Raw genomic sequence first — 21,041 nt, 5'->3', positions numbered from 1 at the left:
ATGGACATTTAGGTTGTTCCATGTGTTGGCTACTGTGAACAGTGCTGCTGTGAACATAAGGGTTCATGTATCTTTTTGAATTATAATTGTCTGGCTATATTCCCAGGAGTGGGATTGCTGGGTCATGTGGTAATTCTATTTTTAGTTTTTTGAGGAACTTCCATACTGTTTTCCATAGTAACTGTACCAATTTACATTCCCACTAACAGTATAAGAGGGTTCCCTTTTCTCCACACCCTCTCCAACATTTATTATTTGTGGACTTTTTGTTGATGGCCATTCTGACTGGTGTGAGTTGATACCCCATTGTAGTTTTGATTTCCATTTCTCTAATAATTAGCAATATTGAGCATCTTTTCATGTTCCTATTGGCCATCTGTATGTCTTCTTTGGAGAAATGTCTATTTAGGTCTTCTGCCCATTTTCCAATTGGGTTGTTTGATTTTTGTTGTTGAGTTGCATGAGCTGTTTGTATATTTTGGAAATTAATCCCTTGTCAGTCACATTGTTTGCAAATATTTTCTCCCATTCCGCAGGTTGTCTTCTAATTTATGGTTTCCTTTGCTGTGCAGAAGCTTGTAAGTTTGATTAGGTCCCATCTGCCAAACAGCTGTAATTTCTTATTTCAGTTAGCCTTGTAGATTGTAGACTCTGAGATCACAGGGATCATGGTGCTTCCATGAATGACAGTACTCTAGTTACCAAGTGGGAGGCACCTGGATTTGGCAATCTGTCCTTTATCTCAACAATATCACTTTCTAAATTCCTCTCCCCCACCACACACACAGTAAAATCGCCTTAGAAATTTACAATTGGTGCCTCTTGGAAGATTTTGAAGAGCAAACAGGTTTGGCCTCAAACTTAAGTAACTGATGTGGGAATGGTCATCTTCAGAAGTTCTGAGACTCCAGGGCACTTTGGTCATCTCAAAAGTGTGGTTTGTCAGAAAGTTAATATCTTTCTGTTCATATCAAAAACCAATGAATCCTTCAGTCATTGGTTTTGAAATTAAAAATTGCAAACCTTTAATACCTGTCTCCTCAATCCAATTAAATAAATTTTTAATTATTTTAAGTAAATGTTCTTTCTGTGGTTAGAGAATTCTTCAATTGGTCTGACTTTTTAAGTTTGTCTTCTGGAATGCTGTACTCTGACAGCAAAAGTTAAGAATCCTGCAAATAGTTTGTAAAGAGGCATAAGGATCCTCTGGTTCTTATTTGTAGATTTAACTTTACTTTTATTTGTTTATCAGTGAAAGGGAAAACAGGTGTTTGATTGAGCTCCACTTTTCTATGCCCTAGGAGGCCGTGTGCAGGCACTTCTGACCAGTGATGCACCAGCACTGGTGGGCTCAACTATAACATTCGCAGTGAACCTGGTATTCTCCAGATGCCAACAGGAAGATGCCAGTGGCAACATAGTCTATGAGAAGAACTGCAGAAATGGTAAGGAATGTTAGTCACATCACAGGAACACGCTAGTTCTCCTAACTACTGGAGACCCTCCTCATAAACCTTAATGCTCACAGGTACTTCTGTAAATGCAAGATGCTGCAGTTGTCCCTTGTCACCGCCTCCTCAAGTTGGATGACAGGGGATGTGAATATGTCCCTCCATCAACATCAGCCAAACCCATTTCGGCCAACTGGTGTCTCTCCGCTACTTGGAACTCTCCTCAAATCTACATTGTCAGGCTTGGCCTTTCTTTTTTGGCTGCCCTTTGCTGCATGTGGGATCTTAGTTCCCCGACCAGGCATCGAACCCATGCCCCCCTCCCCTACATTGGGAGCTTGGAGTCTTAACCACTGGACCACCAGGGAAGTCCCTAGGCTTGGCCTTTTCTTAGTGTCCAGTTGATTGGAAAGAGAATACCTTGTTGGTTCTCAGATTTTGGTTTTACTACTTGGAATTCTTCTGGCTACTCAAAGAATAGTCAATTTGACAGATCTTTGTTAATCAGATAGGTTTCTGCTCACAAGAATTCCTTAAGCTGTGTGCCTAGCACAAATGCTAAGATGTGTCTATTTTGGTTTTGCTTTGCTCTTAGTTAAAGCAGATAAGCTCTTTGCCCATGTTAAAGAGCACAAATGATTACAAATACATCAAGGGGGATTATCTTGTTTGAACTGTACAGCCTTAACAACTCAGGTAATTACTGAGATTCCTCAGTCAGTAACAAGGCTAATAAGTGCGGTTATGATCTGATTTTATTACTTAGAACTTCTATGAAACAGTCGATGTGTTTATTTCTTATTAATTCATCATCTGCCTATGAAGAAAACAATAAATTCTGTGTAGAAAGAGTTTGATAATTAAAAAGTGCTGTTTATAATCGTCTGTAATTTTTCTTTCTTTCTAAAAAAGTTAATTCTTATGAATGTTTCAAATGACAGTCTAGCCCTCTGAGCACTTTTATATGAAAGGGTCCTTGTGACTTATGAAAAGTTATATAAAGTATATATCACCACTAGAAGAAACTAGAATTTTTGAAGAAATGACTAATTCCAGGTGTAGGACAGGGAAAGTACCATGTGAACCAGGGACATCTTGTGCCAGAAAACAAGGGAGTAATGGGGACATGTCACAGGGACACAGAAGGCAGCTTGAGGGGCTCCTACTGGCCATGTTTGGGACAATTTAAGAATTAAAACAATAATGGCTGTAGTAGATTGATAAATATAAAGTCTCTTCATAAATGTCAGTGACATAAAAAAAACAAGGGTGAGGGGATTGTTCTAGATGAAAAGATATTGATCATGACTTGTTTAGAATGGAAAACTGATGTTTTCCAAAACATACAGAAAAGTAGAAAGCAGGTACTTCGAGAGTCAACAAATTTAACATTTTTTTCCTGTTTCCGTCTATCTATCTATCTACCTATCTAGGTATCTATCATCTATCTATCTATATTTCTAGGTATATTTCTTTTTTTTTTTCTGAATCATTTGAAGAAACAAAATAGCCAAATGTATGATGTGACCCTTGACTAGATTGTGGTAGGCGTGGCGATGACGTGGTTAGGTAGGAGAATGTCCTTATTCTTCGGAGATGTGTGCTGAAGTCTCTAGGAGAGGAGAGTCATAATGTCAAATGAGTCAGGGAAAAAAAGCTACAGACAGAGAGAGTGTATCAAAGTAAAAAGATACAGCATCCCTCAGTTTGGTTTGAATATTCTTGTGATTTGGAGACCCAATATGAAGATAAACATATTAAGTGATAGCTCTAAATTTCCTGAAAAATTGCTTTATATAAAACTCATTGAGGCCTTCCATGGTGGCACGGTGGTTAAGAATCCTCCTGTCAAGGCAGGGGACACAGGTTCGTGCCCTGGTCCAGGAAGATCCCACATGCTGCGGAGCAACTAAGGCCGTCCGCCACAACTACGGAGCCCACACGCCACAGGTACTGAAGCCCATGCACCTAGCGCCCATGCTCCGCAACAAAAGAAGCCACGGCAATGAGAAGCCCGTGCACCACAATGAGAGTAGCCTCCACTCACCGCAACTAGAGAAAGCCGGTGTGCAACAATGAAGACCCAAGGCAGCCAAAAATAAATAAATAAAATAAATTTATTTAAAAAAAAAAAAAACTCATGGAAACATAACATGTAGGCAGAAAAATGCACAGGTTGTAAAGGTACCATTAGATGAATTCTGAATATTAGGGTTTTAGTTGCCCAACCATATTTAAACGAGTTATGAAAAAATATGAAAATGCGTTGAATTCAATGAAGAGCATTGAGCGTTCTGAGTCAATCATGGCGTGTTCCTTTCTCTCTTTAGATACTGGTCCATCTCCTGACCCGTATGTTTACAACTGGACGGCATGGACAGAGGACAGTGACTGGGGAAATGGCACCAGACAAGGCCATCACGGGAAGCCTTTCCCGCACCCCCCAAAATGGAATTTCGTCTATGTGTTCCACACACTGGGTTGGGCTTTGACAAACCCCCTTAGCTTCTTCTTTACCTTTCCTTCAAATTTTAAATTTTTTCTCTTTCCGTATTCTATAACTGAGAATTACAACACTGGGAGTTTAGCAACAGTTACTCTTTTAACTTTCCTTAGCTGGAGTGGAGGGTGAGGGATAAAAGTTAAATCTGGGTTAGCCTTGCCATATCTCCAGGACATCAAATAATTAAAAGGAGAAAAAGACAGGTTCAGCTTTCTTTTTTTAAAACAAAGCTACTCAGGGACTTCCCTGGTGGTCCAGTGGCTAAGCCTCCGCGCTAACAATGCAGGCGGCCCGGGTTCGATCCCTGGTCAGGGAACTACGATCCCACATGCCGCAACTAAGAGTTCGCCTGCCGCAACTAAAAATCCCGTGTGCCGCAACAAAGATCCTGCACACAGCAACAAAGATTCCGAGTGCTGCAACTAAGACCCAGCACAGCCAGATAAAAAAATAAATATTTTAAAACAAAGCTACTCAATTTTTTTCCGTCTAAAACACTAATATGAAAAATAATATTTATTTATTTGAACCGCACACGGATGGGCATTTGTTGATTTATTCTTTAATTTTTTTAATGTTTTTAAAAGAATTTTAAGAATTTAACTTATGCTCTTTGTAGGAAATTTGGAACATGCAGAAACACACAAATGAAAAATCAGTCATCATAATTCATACCAGAGATTATCGTTGTTAACATGATGGTGTTTTCTCTACTAGTATTTCTTTCTTTCTTTTTTCTTAGTATTTTTTGATTAAGATCATAAAATATACACATTTTGATCAGTATCATGAGCATTGGCTAAAATTCTTGCACGGCTTGTGGGATCTTAGTTCCCTGACCAGGTATCAAACCCAGGCCCCAGCAGTGAAAGCACCGAGTCCTAACCACTGGACCGCATGGGAGTTCTCTAAACTTTTTTATATACATTATTTTAATGACCACATAATATTCTATTGAGTAAAAGTAAAATAATCTAACTACTCTTCTTCTTTGACATAGCCTACCCTCTTTTTATTTTTTTTTAACCACAAATGGTATCCACTTTGCTTTACTATTAGTGAAGTGATTTTTTTTTTTAAGGAGGACTAAATTTAGGTTATTATTAGCAAAGCTGCTAAATTCTTAGTTAAAAATCTTACCAGGTGCCACCTGGCTCTGAGTATTTCAAATCTGCTACCAATCATGCAGACTCCAAATTTCTAAATGTTTGGTCTGTCTTCATGAATTACAAACAGCTTCTCTTTCTTCAATTAACTTATTTATAAATCAAAATAACATATTAATAATACATGGTCCAGTTGAACAGAGTACAAAATATATAACAAATGCTATGCTTGTCTATTTAAATCAGCTGATTTAAAGCCGACTTTTTTCAGTCCCTTCATGGCCCTGTCAGTGAATTCCCCAAGTGTCATGATTTCTTTGACCTGACAGTCTGCATGGAGTCACTTAGGCTCACTAACACTCCAGATTCTGTTTCGCCTAGTTAACGTCCATTAACTTAACTAGTTAAGATGTCTTTATTTAACATCAGTTTCCAGCCCAGAAACCGCTGTTTTCCTAACAAGACGGTTTTGAATTTCCATCTTCTGCTGAGGTCTCAGAGTTAACTAATATTTTTCCTCAGCTAAGCGCTGCCTCTGTGCTCGGTGCCAGAACTAACATTTCCTCACGTATCACTAATTCCAAGAGACACCTCTTCCCCCTATAACCTCTAACAGAACTGCCTCTGCATTTCAAGGTAAAGGGGGATCGCAAGCCTTTCCTGACACTTTGTTATTTTTTGGGCTGCAACTCGCGCCGTGTGAGACCTTACTTCCCCGACCAGGGATTGAACCCGTGGCCCCTACAGTGGAAGCACAGAGTCTTAACCACTGGACCGCCAGGGAAGGCCTCCCTTTCCTGACACCTCTGACCATGTGATGAACATGGTCTTTAAACATCCCCATCTCACAAGCATCCATCTTACAATACTTGTTGTTTCAATGACACACCTGTGCCAGGTGCCTCAAAAGGATTAGAAAAATCCTTGAGCCCTGAAGGAGAGGAATTACTTTCACTAGCTAGCCAGTGGCAGTTAGATTTAGGTTAGAGTGGGAGAAAGAAAAAGAAGGACTCAAGGGCCCTAGAAATGTTAATGGAACTACTCCGTTCCTTTTTATACCCACCATACCCTGTTTCTTTTTCATTACTTACTGCATTTTTATATACAAATACTACTAGAAGGTAGAGGATTCTAGTTCCCTAAAAGAAAAAAAAAAGTTGCTTAACAATATAGCTGAACTACTAATATTGTTACAAAAATAAGGTAGATTTTTGGATATATTTTTAACTCCCTTGGACACCTACATTAAAGGTATTTTCTGTGGGAAACATATGTATTTCAAGTGCCAGATCACTTCCTTCTAAAAATTATTTGTAAACTAAGGACTAATGGCATTATCCCACTAAACAGCTCTTTTCATTTTAATCAACTATCTACAATTACATTTGTTTGTGAGATTGTTTTGTAAGGTTTTATATAAAAATGAGCACTGCCTTCTTTTCTGAAGGAGCCAGGACTGCATTCCCATCCTGTTTTTCCTTTCCCAGAACTATCTCTAAATTGCAGTTGTTATGCTTTAAGAAACATCAACTTTCTATAATGACCATATAATGTGGCCAATAACTAAACATTTCCATCCTCTCAAAGGTCAGTATTTCCGGAAACTGGGACAGTGTTCAGTGAGAGTTTCTATAAACACAGCCAATGTGACTCTTGGCCCTCAAATCATGGAAGTAACTGTCTATAGAAGACAGCGACGGGCATACGTTCCCATAGCAAAAGTGAAAGATGTGTATGTGGTAACAGGTGAGTGGAATGAATTCTAAATTAACTGAGCATGAGGCACTTAGTTCTGGTGACGTTAGTGGGTTAGAAAGAATTAGAGCCAAGTATTCTGGGTTAGGTTAAATGTCATCTGGACTCCTTCTCAACCTTATATATTTAATAACATATTCCATCTATGTTTTCCAGAATCACCTGGGAAAACTCTAGGAAACTTGTATAAGAAAAGGGAAAATGATGCTGAATTATCCCTAATTTTAATTTCTAAACTAAAAACAAAGTCATCCACTTAAAGTCAAGCAATGGTGACTTTCTTTCTTCCTTTCTTTTTTTTTTTTTTTTTTGGATGTATCTTTTAGATCAGATTCCTGTATTTGTGACTATGTCCCAGAAGAACAATCGAAATTCATCTGATGAAACCTTCCTCAAGGACCTCCCCATTACGTTTGATGTCCTGATTCATGATCCCAGCCACTTCCTCAATGAGTCTGCCATTTTCTACAAGTGGAACTTTGGGGATAATACTGGTCTGTTTGTTTCCAACAATCACACTTTGAACCACACCTATGTTCTCAATGGAACCTTCAGCCTCAACCTCACTGTGCAAGCTACAGTGCCTGGACCTTGTCCTTCACCTTCACCCAGACCTCCAAAAACCACCCCTTCTTTGGGTAAGTGTTTTCCAGGTCATTTTTGTTGTCAGGGTTCCTTAACAGCTAGAAAAAAAATTCATGTGGGTTGTATAATTAGATCCTTAGTTAAAGAGATTGTGTAAAGACTCTGCAATAATTTCATTTTCTACCTGTTAATTTCCTTTAGCTACTTGATCACTATTTTTAGTTGTTAGAGTATGGAAGAAAGGAGAATGTGTTTAAAGTCACTTGGTGACTCGTATACAGCTCCTTGACCTTCCTAATTCTCACTGGCCCTTGTTATGTGTACGGATGCTTTCCCCCTTCTAGCCTGTCACATTTCTGTTTGCCTCCCTTTTTTTTTTTTAGTTAAGAGACATTGACCCCTTGTAAACATTCAGGCCATCCCACTGTCCTTCCTCCCCCTCCCACATTTCCTTCCCATTTCCATTCTCCTCCCCACCATGCCCACATCCACCCCACGTCCCATGAAAACTTAGCCACCCTTAAATGTAGCTTACAGATAGGCTCGAAAAAGAATGCACCTTGAGAATATTTCTTGGCTGGCAGGCTGGAAAGATTCCAGACACTAAAATTATTCTAGATATAAGGCATGATTACTTAAATCCCACCTTCTAATAATAGTATATGGGGCTTCCCTGGTGGCGCAGTGGTTGAGAATCTGCCTGCCAATGCAGGGGACACGGGTTCGAGCCCTGGTCTGGGAAGATCCCACATGCTGCGGAGCGACTGGGCCCGTGAGCCACAACTACTGAGCCTGTGCGTCTGGAGCCTGTGCTCTGCGACAAGAGAGGCCGCGATAGTGAGAGGCCCGCGCACCGCGATGAAGAGTGGCCCCCGCTTGCCGCAACTAGAGAAAGCCCTCGCACAGAAAAGAAGACCTAACACAGCCAAAATTAAATAAATAAAATTTAAAAAAAAAAAAAAAAACCTGAAAGGCTTTAAAAAAAAAAAAATAGTATATGAGGTCATTCAAGAAGTTCTTAAGAGTTTACTTTGTGAAGCATTAGCTTCCATCTGATTCTACACCCTACCCCACACCATTACCATCCTTCCCCCCCTCAGCCATGAGTACATTTTACCATCCCGGCATCCCGGGGATGGTAATAGACTGACATCCTCTCACTGGACACTAGAGGGCACCATCACCAAGTCCGGACAGAACACTCGATGATGATGTCCAGACTTGTTGCAATTGGTTTTTTTACCCAAACCTGTTAGATATAAATAATAAACCGTTATTAATAAGCGTGTTATTAATAAAAAATATCTTGCTAAGTCAAGCATATCTAAAGCAAGACACTATAAGTTATTACCGATTTTGCTTAATTCTTTCTTGGAATGTTTTAAATTATAAAATTAATGCATGTCCCTTAATAAAAATTCAAATACAGAAATTTCAAATAAAAGTGAAAGTTCCTCTTCATGCTCTCCTCCCGAGAGTTAAACCCTGTTAAGGGTTGGTAGTGTTTCTTTCCAGATCTTTTTCTGTATATTTACAAACATATTCTATAAATACATATAGGATTTGTGGTTTTGATTTTTAGGTAGATGGGTTCATGAAATATGTATTCCACAGTTTACCTTTTTTCATTTAACAAACATCATAGACATCTTCCCATTATCAGTACATGTAAGTCTAACTCACTTTATTCAGTGGCTTATTTATTTAACCATTCTCTTACTGGTAGATGATTCAGTTAATCCTAATTCCAGTTGTAAATATAACTGCATTGAACAACTCGAAACATATAGCTTTGTTCTGGTATTTCTGTAGGAGAGTCAATTTATTTATCTACAAGAATTGGTCTTCCTTACAAATAAGCAGACCAGGTGTAAAATTCAAAATAAATTACAAGTGCTTGTTACATCTGTCTAGAAATTCCTGAATGGTAAAAGTCTTAATGTTAGGTTATTTAATGTTAGTCTATCTTGAATTGCATTTTTATAAAGCTAGCTTATTTTTCTTAGAACATATTTGTATCATAACATGCAAAAAAATATATTTTAAGTCAGTGAAAGAGTATTTTAAATTTGTTATTATTTTCTATAGGTCAGACCATAAGATATAAGGTAGCAATTTGTTAAATTTGTTGAATTTGTTAAATTTCATAGTGAAAGGAAGCTGCCTGGCTTTATCTAAAGGTGTTAGATCCACCATAATCAACCCCAAAATGCCTTAAAGCAGCTGTGAGACTTAGGGAATGGAGGGATGGGACCCAAGGTGATGATAGGAGTCAGCCCATGACTTGAGAAAGGGGTTGGGGTACTTGTCCTCTGGAAGAGAGAACATTTTCAGCTATGCAGAGCATATTAACAGGCTTGGATTATTGAGCACTGGATTATTATTTGACCAAAAATTATATTGTCTCTGCTATAGTAAGTGGCTTCAAAATAAGTACAGCTATTAAATAGAAACCAAATGCAACCACAGGAGTGAGACAGAAGCAGAGCTGAAGTGGTGATTCAGGAAGATAATTACATTATAGGGCAGACAGGTATGCACTAGTTTTAAGCCACAGAATTCTCCCCCCTTAGCTAACCATGCCATTGATCATTTCTGTGTACAAATCTAAAAAGAAAAACCTTTGTAAGACTGATGCACAAATCTAAAAAGAAAAACCTTTGTAAGACTGATGCTAATCAGTGTAATATTATATATAATATGTATATATCATATATATATCATATCATGTAGAACTTTTCAACTTTCCCAAAGAATCAAAGGATCTCACACCATTCTCTGAGTAACACGGACATAAATAGTGAATTAAGTAGGACGCTTACCTTCTTCCCCATCTGTCTATTAAGGTGTTAGTTATTCTCCATTAGCCCTTTAATCATACCTTGACTTTATATGTATAGATATAGATTTGACATTGTACATACATCTGCAAAACTCCACATGCATTATGATAAGCATTCTACCAAAGGTAAAATCATGGACATTTATTAGTCATTTTTTATGAGAAGTTTTATTTTAAAAGATGGCAGGGTCATGATTCCATGCTCTAACTTGACAGCTAAATTTCACCTGTCAAGACCTTCAAAAGGAGTTTTCTAGGGAAGAGCCAGCCATCTTTAATACCCTTCACAAACATACTTTTGCTTCGGAGCCCATCAGTTAAATCTCAGAATAGGATGAATGATTACCCTGTAACTTCCACAGGACCACAGTGAAACTCAGGGGACACATCCAACCCTGCCATAGCCAAGCCTGCTGATAAACCACTGCATCTGAATCTGGCATGGCATCAGAACCTTTCTGGGTTTTACCCAAACAACATTTCCCAAAGTGTGTGCCGTGGGGCACTAGTTTCCAGAGATGCTCTGAGGACTGCTCTGCGAAGGTCCCTCTGAGCAAAGGAGCATGACAGGCACATTCATTCACCCACTAGAGGCTCCGAGGAGCCCTGGAGAAGTCTCCCAATTGGCTTCATACTTACATATCCCTATGTTAGAGATGCAGCTCTTATGAAGCTTTGATTCCCCCCAAACTGGGTCCATTTTCATGCCTTTGGAAATTTGAGACAGTAAGGTTGTATTCTCAGTATTATATTTTCTTTCCAGTCTTTTTATCTTGTTAATGGAACACCAACACCTTAATTAGAGCTTTTTAAATTGTAACTAATAGAGCATTAAATTCTTTGCTCTAATCACACTCAAAGGGTTATTTTTCAACAGCATCTTGTATTCACTCCTTTCCGTCCCCACACCTCGGCTCATCATAGTGACTGTATGACTTCTAGAATGTAAACTTAGGATCTATGAGACATTCAAACAGGGAAGGAATTGCCTTTTTCCATGTTGTTTCCTTCTTATCATTTAAAATTATCCACCTTAACATTTAAAATTACATATCCTATTACATATATATATTATAGCACATCTAAATCTACATAGATGTATAGAAGTACATATTGGGATAAGGAAACGGATATTTATTAAGTACTTCCTATGCGGCAGACATGAGAAGCAAGTTTTATATACCTTATTTTATTTAAGTTTTATAGTTCAACTCTAGTAGGTCAGTAAGTATTGTCCCTATTTTACAGATGAGCAAATTGAGGAAGGAGAGGTTAAATGACATGCCCGTGGCCTCAAACAACTCAAAACAAGGGACCTAGAATCTGAGCCCAGAATACCTTCCTCCAAAATTACAGTATAATTTTATCTGTTGTGACCTGCTTTATTTCATCATGATTGTTGTATTACACATTTTAATATGGCTTCCACCTTTCATTTGCTATTTGTGCTTGAACAAGATAGGGGATTGTGTTTACTTACATAATTTAACAATTTTATAATGCCGTATAGCTCTCACATCTATATGAATTGTTATACATTTAGTTCAAATTTCTGCAGCAATTTAATAGTATAGAATTCTTGATGTTTTTCTAAAGAGCAAGTAGACAAATGTTTAGATCTTTGGTAATATCATGTACATCTTTTACATTCTCAGCAACTACCCTAAAATCTTGTTATTCAGACTCTCCAGTACCTGCTGGTGACAATGCCCTGGAGCCGAGGGAGATTCCTGATAAAAACTGCTATATTAACAGATACGGCTACTTTAAAGCCACCATCACAATTGTAGGTAAGACCATGGAGGAAAGATGTTAGAATCCACCTTGGGTCACCCACTCCCTTACCTGACTCTGGAGGGGTGAGGATGGGGAGCAAGGGCACCCACTCTCTGTCCAAGGTGGTACCACATGTGCACAAGCAAAGAGTCCACTAGTTTCTAGATTTCCGCCTGCCTTCCCGGCCTTCCTTAGACATCCTGGTGGAAGTGAGCCCTCTGTGAGGCCCACAGAGCAATGAGCCTGCCAGGGGGCCTGGACCTCCGACCCTGTGCAGCTCAGAAACCTGAATGAACGTGGCCTGAAGGAAGGCCAGTTGCAAATTCTCACAGCTCCCACTTTCTTCCCCTGGGTGATTTCACAAAGTCACACCTCCTGTGTGTAAGAAAGAGGGTTGAACAGGGCCACCACACCGGGCTGTGCGCTTGGGGCGCTGCTCACAGGTGCGCAACAGAGGAGACGGCTGGGGCTAAAACCCACCTGGTGGTCCAGGGGCTACGACTCCGCCTTCTGATGCAGGGGGTGCGGGTTCGATCCCTGGTCGGGGAGCTAGGATCCCACATGTCTCGCAGCCAAAAAGCCAAAAACATAAAACGAGCAATATTGTAACAAATTCAATGAAGACTTTAAAAATGGTCCACATTAAAAACAAACAAACAAAAAAATCTAAATAAATAAACCCCAAGCTGTGCCTACTGGGGCTGAGCCACTTGGGCAAGAGAGACAGCGGCCGAGGCCTGAGCCTGGGCCTGCCCCCCTTCAAGGTCATCTTTCCCGGAAACACCTCCTCGAGTGGGTGCCGCCTCCTGACACACACACAGGCTCCAGGACTAAAGATCGAGTTTGGGCTAAAGAGCTGTTCAGTTTGACTTTGAAAATGCTGCCTGGACATGTACCCAAAGCTCTGGGGTAGATTCCCGGGTCTGGGGTGGTGAGAAGCTGAGTCCGTTTTGCTTTGCCTTCTGATTTGTTAAGAAGTGGTTTGGTTTGGTTTGCGTTGTATTTTGATGTGTTTTTCTGTGGGGCGTTGTTCCATTAGAGGGAATTCTAGAGGTTAACATCATCCAGGTGACAGCTGTCCTGATGCCCGTGCCACAGCCTGACAACCCCCTGGTGGATTTCATCGTGACCTGCCAAGGGAGGTGAGTACATTATCTCCAAGAAAGGGGCCAAGTAAGGACCCCAGGCTGAACAAAGGCCTTCATACCCCTCTCCCCTTTAAAGTTGATTTGGATTCTAGCTCCTCAGCAAGCCAGGATGAGGAAGGACCCTCCCAGGTGCTCTCAAGCGTGCACTTGCTTTGCTAGAGTTGAGCAATGCTCATCACCTTTAACTGTTGAAGAAGAATTACTGATTGAACACTTACTGTGTCCTTCACATTTTACTTGTTTTCATGTCAAATCCTCACACAATCGTATGAGTCTGCTCATTTACACCAGTGATAATAGTACCTCCCTAGGTGGCGGGTACCTGGCAGAGCAAGGTTCCCGGGTTGAGGTCTGGCTCAGAGCCTCTTAAACTCCCTGAGGCTCCTCCGGAGTCAGGGCAGGCAATGTGGAAGCGCTGTGTCCTTGTGCTAAATAGTGCCAATGCCTGATCATCCTGTCTCGCTTTAAAACTTAAAAAGCTCTTTCTAATGCATTATATAATTTGACTTCCTAATGTTTGGTTATAACTACAGAAAATAGACTGAATATAAACTAATTAATATATAAATACTATATCAATTAAGCCATTAAATATGTGAATGACTTACTAATTTACATATAAGTCAATCAAGTAATTAAAATGTATGTGTATGTGATATATAAATTAATCAAGAGAATGGGCTGGTATAAAAATGAGGCCTTATTTGATCAAAAAGGATAGCTCCAGGGAATTCCCTGGTGGTCCAATGGTTAGGACTCTGCTCTTCCATTGCAGGGGGCACGGGTTCAATCCCTGGTCAGGGAACTAAGATCCCGCAAGCCGCGAGGTGCACCCAAAAAAAAAGGTGGGGGGGATAACTCCAAAGCTCTTTGGATTGGGGAGAGAATGGGATGAGGATGACAGAAAGAGAGAAAACCCTGACTGAGGAGGTGAAGCTGCTTCAAGAGGCCAGGGGCCATGTGAGAAGAGAGCATGAACTCATCTAATTTCCCACGCCCTCATCAGGCCCAGCTTCAGAGCCTGGTCTCTCCATCCAGCAAGTCTACTCAGAAGTGAGACAGTGGCTAAGACAGTAACTCATGGTAGCCGAGTGGTTACAGGGACAGCTGCCAAACCTCTTTTATTCAAGTCCCAGCTCCACCTCTAACTGCTTTTTTAACCTAGGGCCAGAGATCTCCCCTCCCAGAGCTGGTTTGTCACCTGCTGCATTAGGATAATATTACTTTCCTCATCAGGTCGTTGAGAGGAATAGACAAGACTATATCACTTATCAGAAACTCAGTGCCTTGCACACAGTAGTTGCTGCATAAACAGCTCTGGTTGCTGCTGCTGTTGTTGTCATATCTCTTCAGGAGGCCACGCAGGGCCGACTGGCATTTAATACTACCTTTGCCTAACACCTAAGCCGTCTGCATCTTTGGGCATCTAGGGAGCCAAAAAGGAGAGGGAAGTTCCCAGCAGCCCCTCGCCTTGGGGGACATAATTTCTTCCTCCTCCAGCAAGAGGGGCTCATCTTCCTGAGGATACAAAAGAAACAGTGTCTCACACCCAGGCTTGTTTAAGAGTAAATTAAGATCCCACATGCCGCGGAGCAACTAAGCCCGTGTGCCACAACTCCTGAGCCTGTGCTCTAGAGCCCGTGAGCCACAACGACTGAGCCCGCGTGCCACAACTACTGAAGCCCGCGTGCCTAGAGCCCATGCCCCGCAACAAGAGAAGCCACCGCAATGAGAAGCCTGCGCACCACAACGAAGAGTAGCTCCCGCTCGCCACAACGAGAGAAAGCCCGCACGCAGCAATGAAGACCCAACGCAGCCAAAAATAAACAAATAAATAATTTTTAAAAAATTTTTTTAAAGAGTAAATTATACGTGACAATTTCATGTCATATGTTTGAGTAAGAATAAGTAGGATTCCATTTTATAGAAATGTAGTGATTTTTCTTTCTACACTGATGTCACATTCCTCTCTCTGTCTCTCTCGGTGTCATTTGTGCCCTCAGCATCCCCACAGAGGTCTGTACCGTCGTCTCCGACCCCACCTGCCAGGTCACTCAGAACACAATCTGCGATCCTGTAGACATGGACCTGGGCGACATGTGCTTGCTGACAGTGAGAAGAGCCTTTGGTGGGTCTGGGACATACTGTATGAACCTCACTCTGGGTGATGATGCAAGCCTGGCCCTTACGAGCACCCTCGTCTCTATCCCTGGAAGAGGTAAGTTTTGTTTTATGGTTGTATGAACATTTCATATTGCAGATAAAGTGTGTGTCCAATACCAAAGCTACTCAAGGCTTCACTCTCAATATTTAGTTTTATTTCCATGTAAAATTCATTGAACTGTTGTTAACGTGGATTTGAGAAATGGCATTAAAAGCCAACAGCAAATCTACTTAGGGAAGGGATGAGAGAGAGAAACCCAATGAAATAATGGCCAGAGAAAAGCCTTTTGATGAAAAAAAATCAGCTGTGATCATGGACCAGTAATAATGGGATGTGGTCACTGCACGCTCAGATAGATTTGTAATTCAAGAGGGAAGTGCAAAGCCCAATATCAAAAAATAACAATGTTCTCCAATTAAGCTACAACAAAGGGGAGGCTGGTATCATGCTGTCATTGGAATCCACCTGGGCAAAGATGTGAAACCATGAAGAGAAATGAGAAACCAGGTGGTCTCCTGGTTCCCTTCTGACTTGCCATGTGCCCTCTCTTTCCCTTCCCAAATTCTACCAAGCATTACACTGAGGCAGAAACAAACCAATTTACCTAGTCCTTAAATGTTCACCAGAAAAACTACTCCTTGTCCCCTTAATGCTCGGAGAGGTAAAATGTTAGCAAAGTGGTTGAAGGAATTTCATTGAGAAATTCCCATTTACTGGTGGCTGCTAATTTTCCCCAACCCATAAGGACTCTACCTGGCGACCCTAACTGAATTTCACTTGTAACTGACTGTGTTGTAAGATACTGCTTTACCTCTTAGAGGAAGTGCTACATGGTGGGACGGAAGGCACAGATTAAATTGTGCACACATTACAGCACGTGTTTTGCTTCTTAATTTAAGTATTGTCGGGTACAACCTAACAACTAACTCACAAATAACTCTTTCGGTCGTGGAGTCTATCTTATAAGGTGAAATGTACTTAAACATATATTTACTCATTAACTATATAAAAGGCAGCTTTAACTTCATTGAAAGAAAAGTGTAAGTAATCATGCATATAATTATTTGCATGAGGGTTTATTGTTGGTGAGATCCAAGGTGGACATTAAAAAAAAAAAAAGAAAAGAATGCAAAGGTACGCTGCTTCCTCCCAGGGAGGGTGCATGGGGTCTGGGGTGCAGAGGTGGGGAGCCGGGCGGAAAGAGGCAGCCGGAGCCTCTGTATTCGAGTGAGTGTGGATCTTCTACACCATCACCTCCAGGAGCTACTGGGGTTGTTTTTCTTGTGCTGCTGCAGTTACTTTTAGAATTGCCTTTTAAAGTCCCAACCTATTATGTGAAGCTTTCTCAGTTCTGGCAAACCATGGTTCTCTTACCTGGATTAGACACTTGGATATTTGCTTCCCTTTAATCCTTCTTGTAGTGAGTGATAACTTTAGGTGTGACCTGAGCCATTTTTAAAATCCAAAAGAGGAAGCTCAGAAAGAGAGCTTTTAATCCAATGGGAATTGTAACTTGATGACTTGGGTTTCAAAGTCAGAATCTCAAAAGTCCATCATTGTTCAAAGGCAAACCCATTGACTTTTAGCTGAAATGACTTTTAATTATTGATTCAAGGAACATTCATGAAGCACCTGCAATGCTTTCAACAAATATTCACTGGGCGTCCACTCCATGTCCATCACAGCTCCAGGCACCAGGTAGCCAGTTCTAGATAGAGTGGGAAAAAGGTGAGGAAGGTCCCAGCTTTTGTGAGCAGAATGAGACAATAAACAAATACGATGGTATTGTGAAGACAGTGAAGGCATGGAGAGTGACAAGCATGGAAGAGAGGGCACAGAGGTTGGCTCTCTAGACTGGGAGGTTGGGAAAGTCCTGCCAATGCAGTGGCACCCGCTTGGTGAAGTGCCTTCTTTGAATGAGGAGAAGTGCCTCCTCCTCCTCCTCTGAGACCTGCATTTCAAGAATGAGCAGCCCATCTAGATCCTTATGCACCACAGGTAGGGTCTGGGTTTTATTCTGTACGTAAGAGGAACCACTGGAGGGGTTGAAGCATAATCTGATCAATGCTCTTAGATGATCGTTCAGACTGCTGAGTGAAGCAAGGGTTATTGGAAAGTAGCAGTGGAAGCGAGTAGACAATGAAGGTGATTCCCTTAATCACCTCAGGGAAGAGGGCTGGAGGCTGGGACTGTGATGGCGGCAGAGAAGATGGAGAGAAAATAGACGAACTCCAGTTATACTCTGGTGGCAGAGACAAGACTAGTTGATTTGCTGGGTTCTGGGAGTACAGAGAAGACATACTCCTTGCTTTATGGCTCTTACAGTCTAGCAGGAGAGAAATTTGTGTAAAGAAGTAATTGCGGGCTTCCCTGGTGACGCAGTGGTTAAGAATCCGCCTGCCAATGCAGGGGACACGGGTTCGAGCCCTGGTCTGGGAAGATCCCACATGCCGCGGAGCAACTAAGCCCGTGCACCACAACTACTGAGCCCGAGAGCCACAACTACTGAAGCCCGTGCACTTAGAGCCCATGCTCCGCAGCAAGAGAAGCCACCGCAATGAGCCCTTGCACCGCAATGAAGAGTAGCCCCTGCTCACCGCAACTAGAGAAAGCCCACGTGCAGCAATGAAGACCCAATGCAGCCATAAATAAATAAAATAAAATAAATAAATTTTTTAAGAAAAGTAATTGCAACACAGTGTGATGGAGGCAGAGGAAGAGAGATAAGGAGAGAAGTGACAAAGGAAGGCATGACCTGGTGCCCGCATGCATGTCTGGAAGGTGTCCCAAAGGGGCAGACGCTGGAGATGAGTTGGGAGAAGGATGTTCCCAGCAGAGGGCGTGGAGATTTGAAAGAGCACGGGGAGGATGGATTTTTAGCACAGCTGGAAAGAAGGCAGTGGAAGATGAGGCCAGAGGAGTGTGCAGGGGGATCATGAAGACCTTCACCGCGTGTGCGCAGCTGGGTCAGCTCAGACCCCATCAGGTATCTCCGGGACGTGACATCTGTCTCCTGAGCCCTTAACACAGTGTTCCAGACACGCTAACTCATTCTCTAAATGGAAGATAAGCTGCCCCCAAAGACTATGTATTATGTAATGGGAAAGATTACTGAAAGCGCAGAGAGAGCCATATATCTTCTGTTAGCTCTCTTCCTCATTGATTTAATTGCATTACAAGCAGCATGTCCTCGAGGTGGAAGTTGTCACTAATACGGTCTTGCTTTTGTTTTAAGACCCAGCCTCCCTTTTAAGAATGGCAAATGGTACCCTGGTCTTCGTTGGCTGCATGGCCATATTTGTCACTGTGATCGCCCTTTTGGTGTACAAGTAAGTCGCTGGTTCTAACACTTTAAATCACTAGAGTATATTGTCAAAAATAAATAGCATATTTCTGCACAAGTGGGCTGTTTTCCCTTTTTTGCTTTTAAACATTTTGTGTGTGGGAGGAAAATCTTCCACTGAATGACGAATACCAAACTAGCCTATTAATTTTGCTGTGTTTTTTTTTTTAATCCCTAAAAATGCTACCAAATGTCAGTCACTTTACCAAATTGTGTCAGCTTAATGTTTAACATATAATCTCAAGTTATAGTAAGCAGACACATTTCTTGCATGAAGAAGAGAAAATAAATATATTTTCATAAGACATCAGTGCCTTAAAAGCCATAAATTAAATAGAATTAACCGTTCTGCACTTGGTATGTAAAAGACTGTAGAAAGCAACCTTTTCCAGCTGGAGATCTTTTTTTAATCTGTCCAACACATTGCTTTCAGAAAACACAAGGAATACAAACCAATAGAAAACAGCACTGGGATCGTGGTCAGAGGCAAAGGCCTGAATGTTTTCCTCAATTGTGCAAAGACGTTCTTCCCCGGATACCAGGAAAAAGATCCACTGCTCAAGAACCAACCGGGAATTCTTTAAGTCTTCTGCCTTACTTCTGACCAATAGCTCACTCTTCAGCGCCATTTATGTCAGCTATGCTAGAGTGGATGACGATTAACTTTTTAAAAAGGTGATCGTAAAATATATATTGTGGTTTAGGGAGGTCCAATTTTTATTATAGGTTTAATGACATTTTAGAGAGGTGGAGGGGAATTAAACTACACACAGCCTCACCCATGTTATAATAACTGATAAAACCAGTTAGCAGCGCTTTCTTTCGTGACGGTTTATGTTTCACTTATAATGTCTTAGGTGATTAGTAGGATAAACACACTGTATCCAGAGTAGCAGAGGAAGGTACTTTCGTTAGAGTCTGACCTAGGTTAACTGGAAGGAGAGGCTGGATGTGTTCTAGCTTTCCATATAACCATATGCATAAAACCAGTGTATTCCTGTTCTGAAGGTCATGTTCCAAGCTACCTGAATCCTATGTCAATGAACATGCATGACCTCCCAACAGAACACTAACAAACAGGTAAGCCTTTAGTAGGCTGTGCATGCTTGTTATACTAAAAAAAAAAATACTAATCTAATAAATGATTGTGAATATGTTTGTGACCACCTGCCGAGCCCAAATGTGTAAAGGAACGGTACTCATTCATTCATTTTTCCCATGGACATTTATGTAGCACTTTCTGTATACCAGGCATGTTGCTAAGTACATGGCCCTGTACTCAGAGTGTTGACATTCTTGTGGATATATCTGAATTTCTGTACACTCTGGCACCATAGTTGAAAATTAGAGTTGAAATTATATATTACGATTTTCCAAAGAAGGAGGCCCCTGGTTTTCCTACTGGTTTCTCTATTCAAATGATACAGAAACTTAATCACCAAGGATTTTACTTTCATTTGTAACTGAAGCTACTATATGTCAGTCATGACATTCTTCTTCTCCTTCCTGGAAAATAAAGTATGAAAATAAAAAAAATAAAATAAAGCTCTTGGAATTATTTTTCTAATTTGTTGTTTGCCATTCAATTTCATTTAGAGTTTGTTTTTTTTTTAGAAATTCACGTTCTTTTATTTATTTATTTATTTATTTATTTATTTATTTATTTATTTATTTATGACTGTGTTGGGTCTTCGTTTCTGTGCGAGGGCTTTCTCTAGTTGCGGCAAGTGGGGACCACTCTTCATCACGGTGCGCGGGCCTCTCACCATCGCGGCCTCTCTTGTTGTGGAGCACAGGCTCCAGACGCGCAGGCTCAGTAATTGTGGCGCACGGGCCCAGTTGCTCCGTGGCATGTGGGATCTTCCCAGACCAGGGCTCGAACCCGTGTCCCCTGCATTGGCAGGCAGATTCTCAACCACTGCGCCACCAGGGAAGCCCCATTTAGAGTTTTAACACATAAAAAGTTGTTTAACTCTGCCCCATGGAGCACTGATAGTTTCATAAGTATTTTGTATTTTTAAGTATATGTATACAGTATGTGAAATTGCAGTAAATTATATATATATATATATATACACACACACACATACATACATATGTATATGTGTGTATATATATATATATATATATATATATATATATATATATATATATATATGTATATAATCAGGCCAGTCTAAAAGAAGAGATTTTCTACAGGCAGTTCTGGACTCTTTGAACAGTCAGGATTATATTAAAAATAAAGGTTAGAGGATGGTTCTAGGTCACAGATTGGCAATCTTTTTCTGTAAAGCGTCAGGTAGTTAGTATTTTAGGCTCTGTGGGCCATACGGTGTCTGTTGCAACTACTCAACTCCAAAATTGTAGC

The 21,041-nt window shown here is 40.8% G+C and overlaps 1 protein-coding gene across 1 annotated transcript in view; it reads left to right on the top strand.

Annotated features, from left to right (window-relative positions):
* GPNMB (glycoprotein nmb) overlaps positions 1-20,240 on the top strand; it is a 28,856-nt gene extending 8,616 nt beyond the window's left edge. The window contains exons 3-11 of the mRNA XM_068550497.1: positions 1,302-1,445; positions 3,782-3,931; positions 6,648-6,806; positions 7,142-7,453; positions 11,925-12,032; positions 13,058-13,160; positions 15,170-15,384; positions 18,566-18,659; positions 19,107-20,240. Coding sequence (XP_068406598.1) covers positions 1,302-1,445; positions 3,782-3,931; positions 6,648-6,806; positions 7,142-7,453; positions 11,925-12,032; positions 13,058-13,160; positions 15,170-15,384; positions 18,566-18,659; positions 19,107-19,257 — 1,436 coding nt within the window. The 3' untranslated portion in view covers positions 19,258-20,240. The remainder of the gene's footprint in view (positions 1-1,301; positions 1,446-3,781; positions 3,932-6,647; positions 6,807-7,141; positions 7,454-11,924; positions 12,033-13,057; positions 13,161-15,169; positions 15,385-18,565; positions 18,660-19,106) is intronic.
* The last annotated feature ends 801 nt before the right edge of the window (positions 20,241-21,041 follow it).

Source organism: Eschrichtius robustus, chromosome 8 (assembly GCF_028021215.1).
Source record: "Eschrichtius robustus isolate mEscRob2 chromosome 8, mEscRob2.pri, whole genome shotgun sequence".
Classification (NCBI taxonomy): domain Eukaryota; kingdom Metazoa; phylum Chordata; class Mammalia; order Artiodactyla; family Eschrichtiidae; genus Eschrichtius; species Eschrichtius robustus.
The sequence above is the reverse complement of the archived record's forward strand: the minus strand, read 5'-3'. Positions and strand labels throughout refer to the sequence as shown.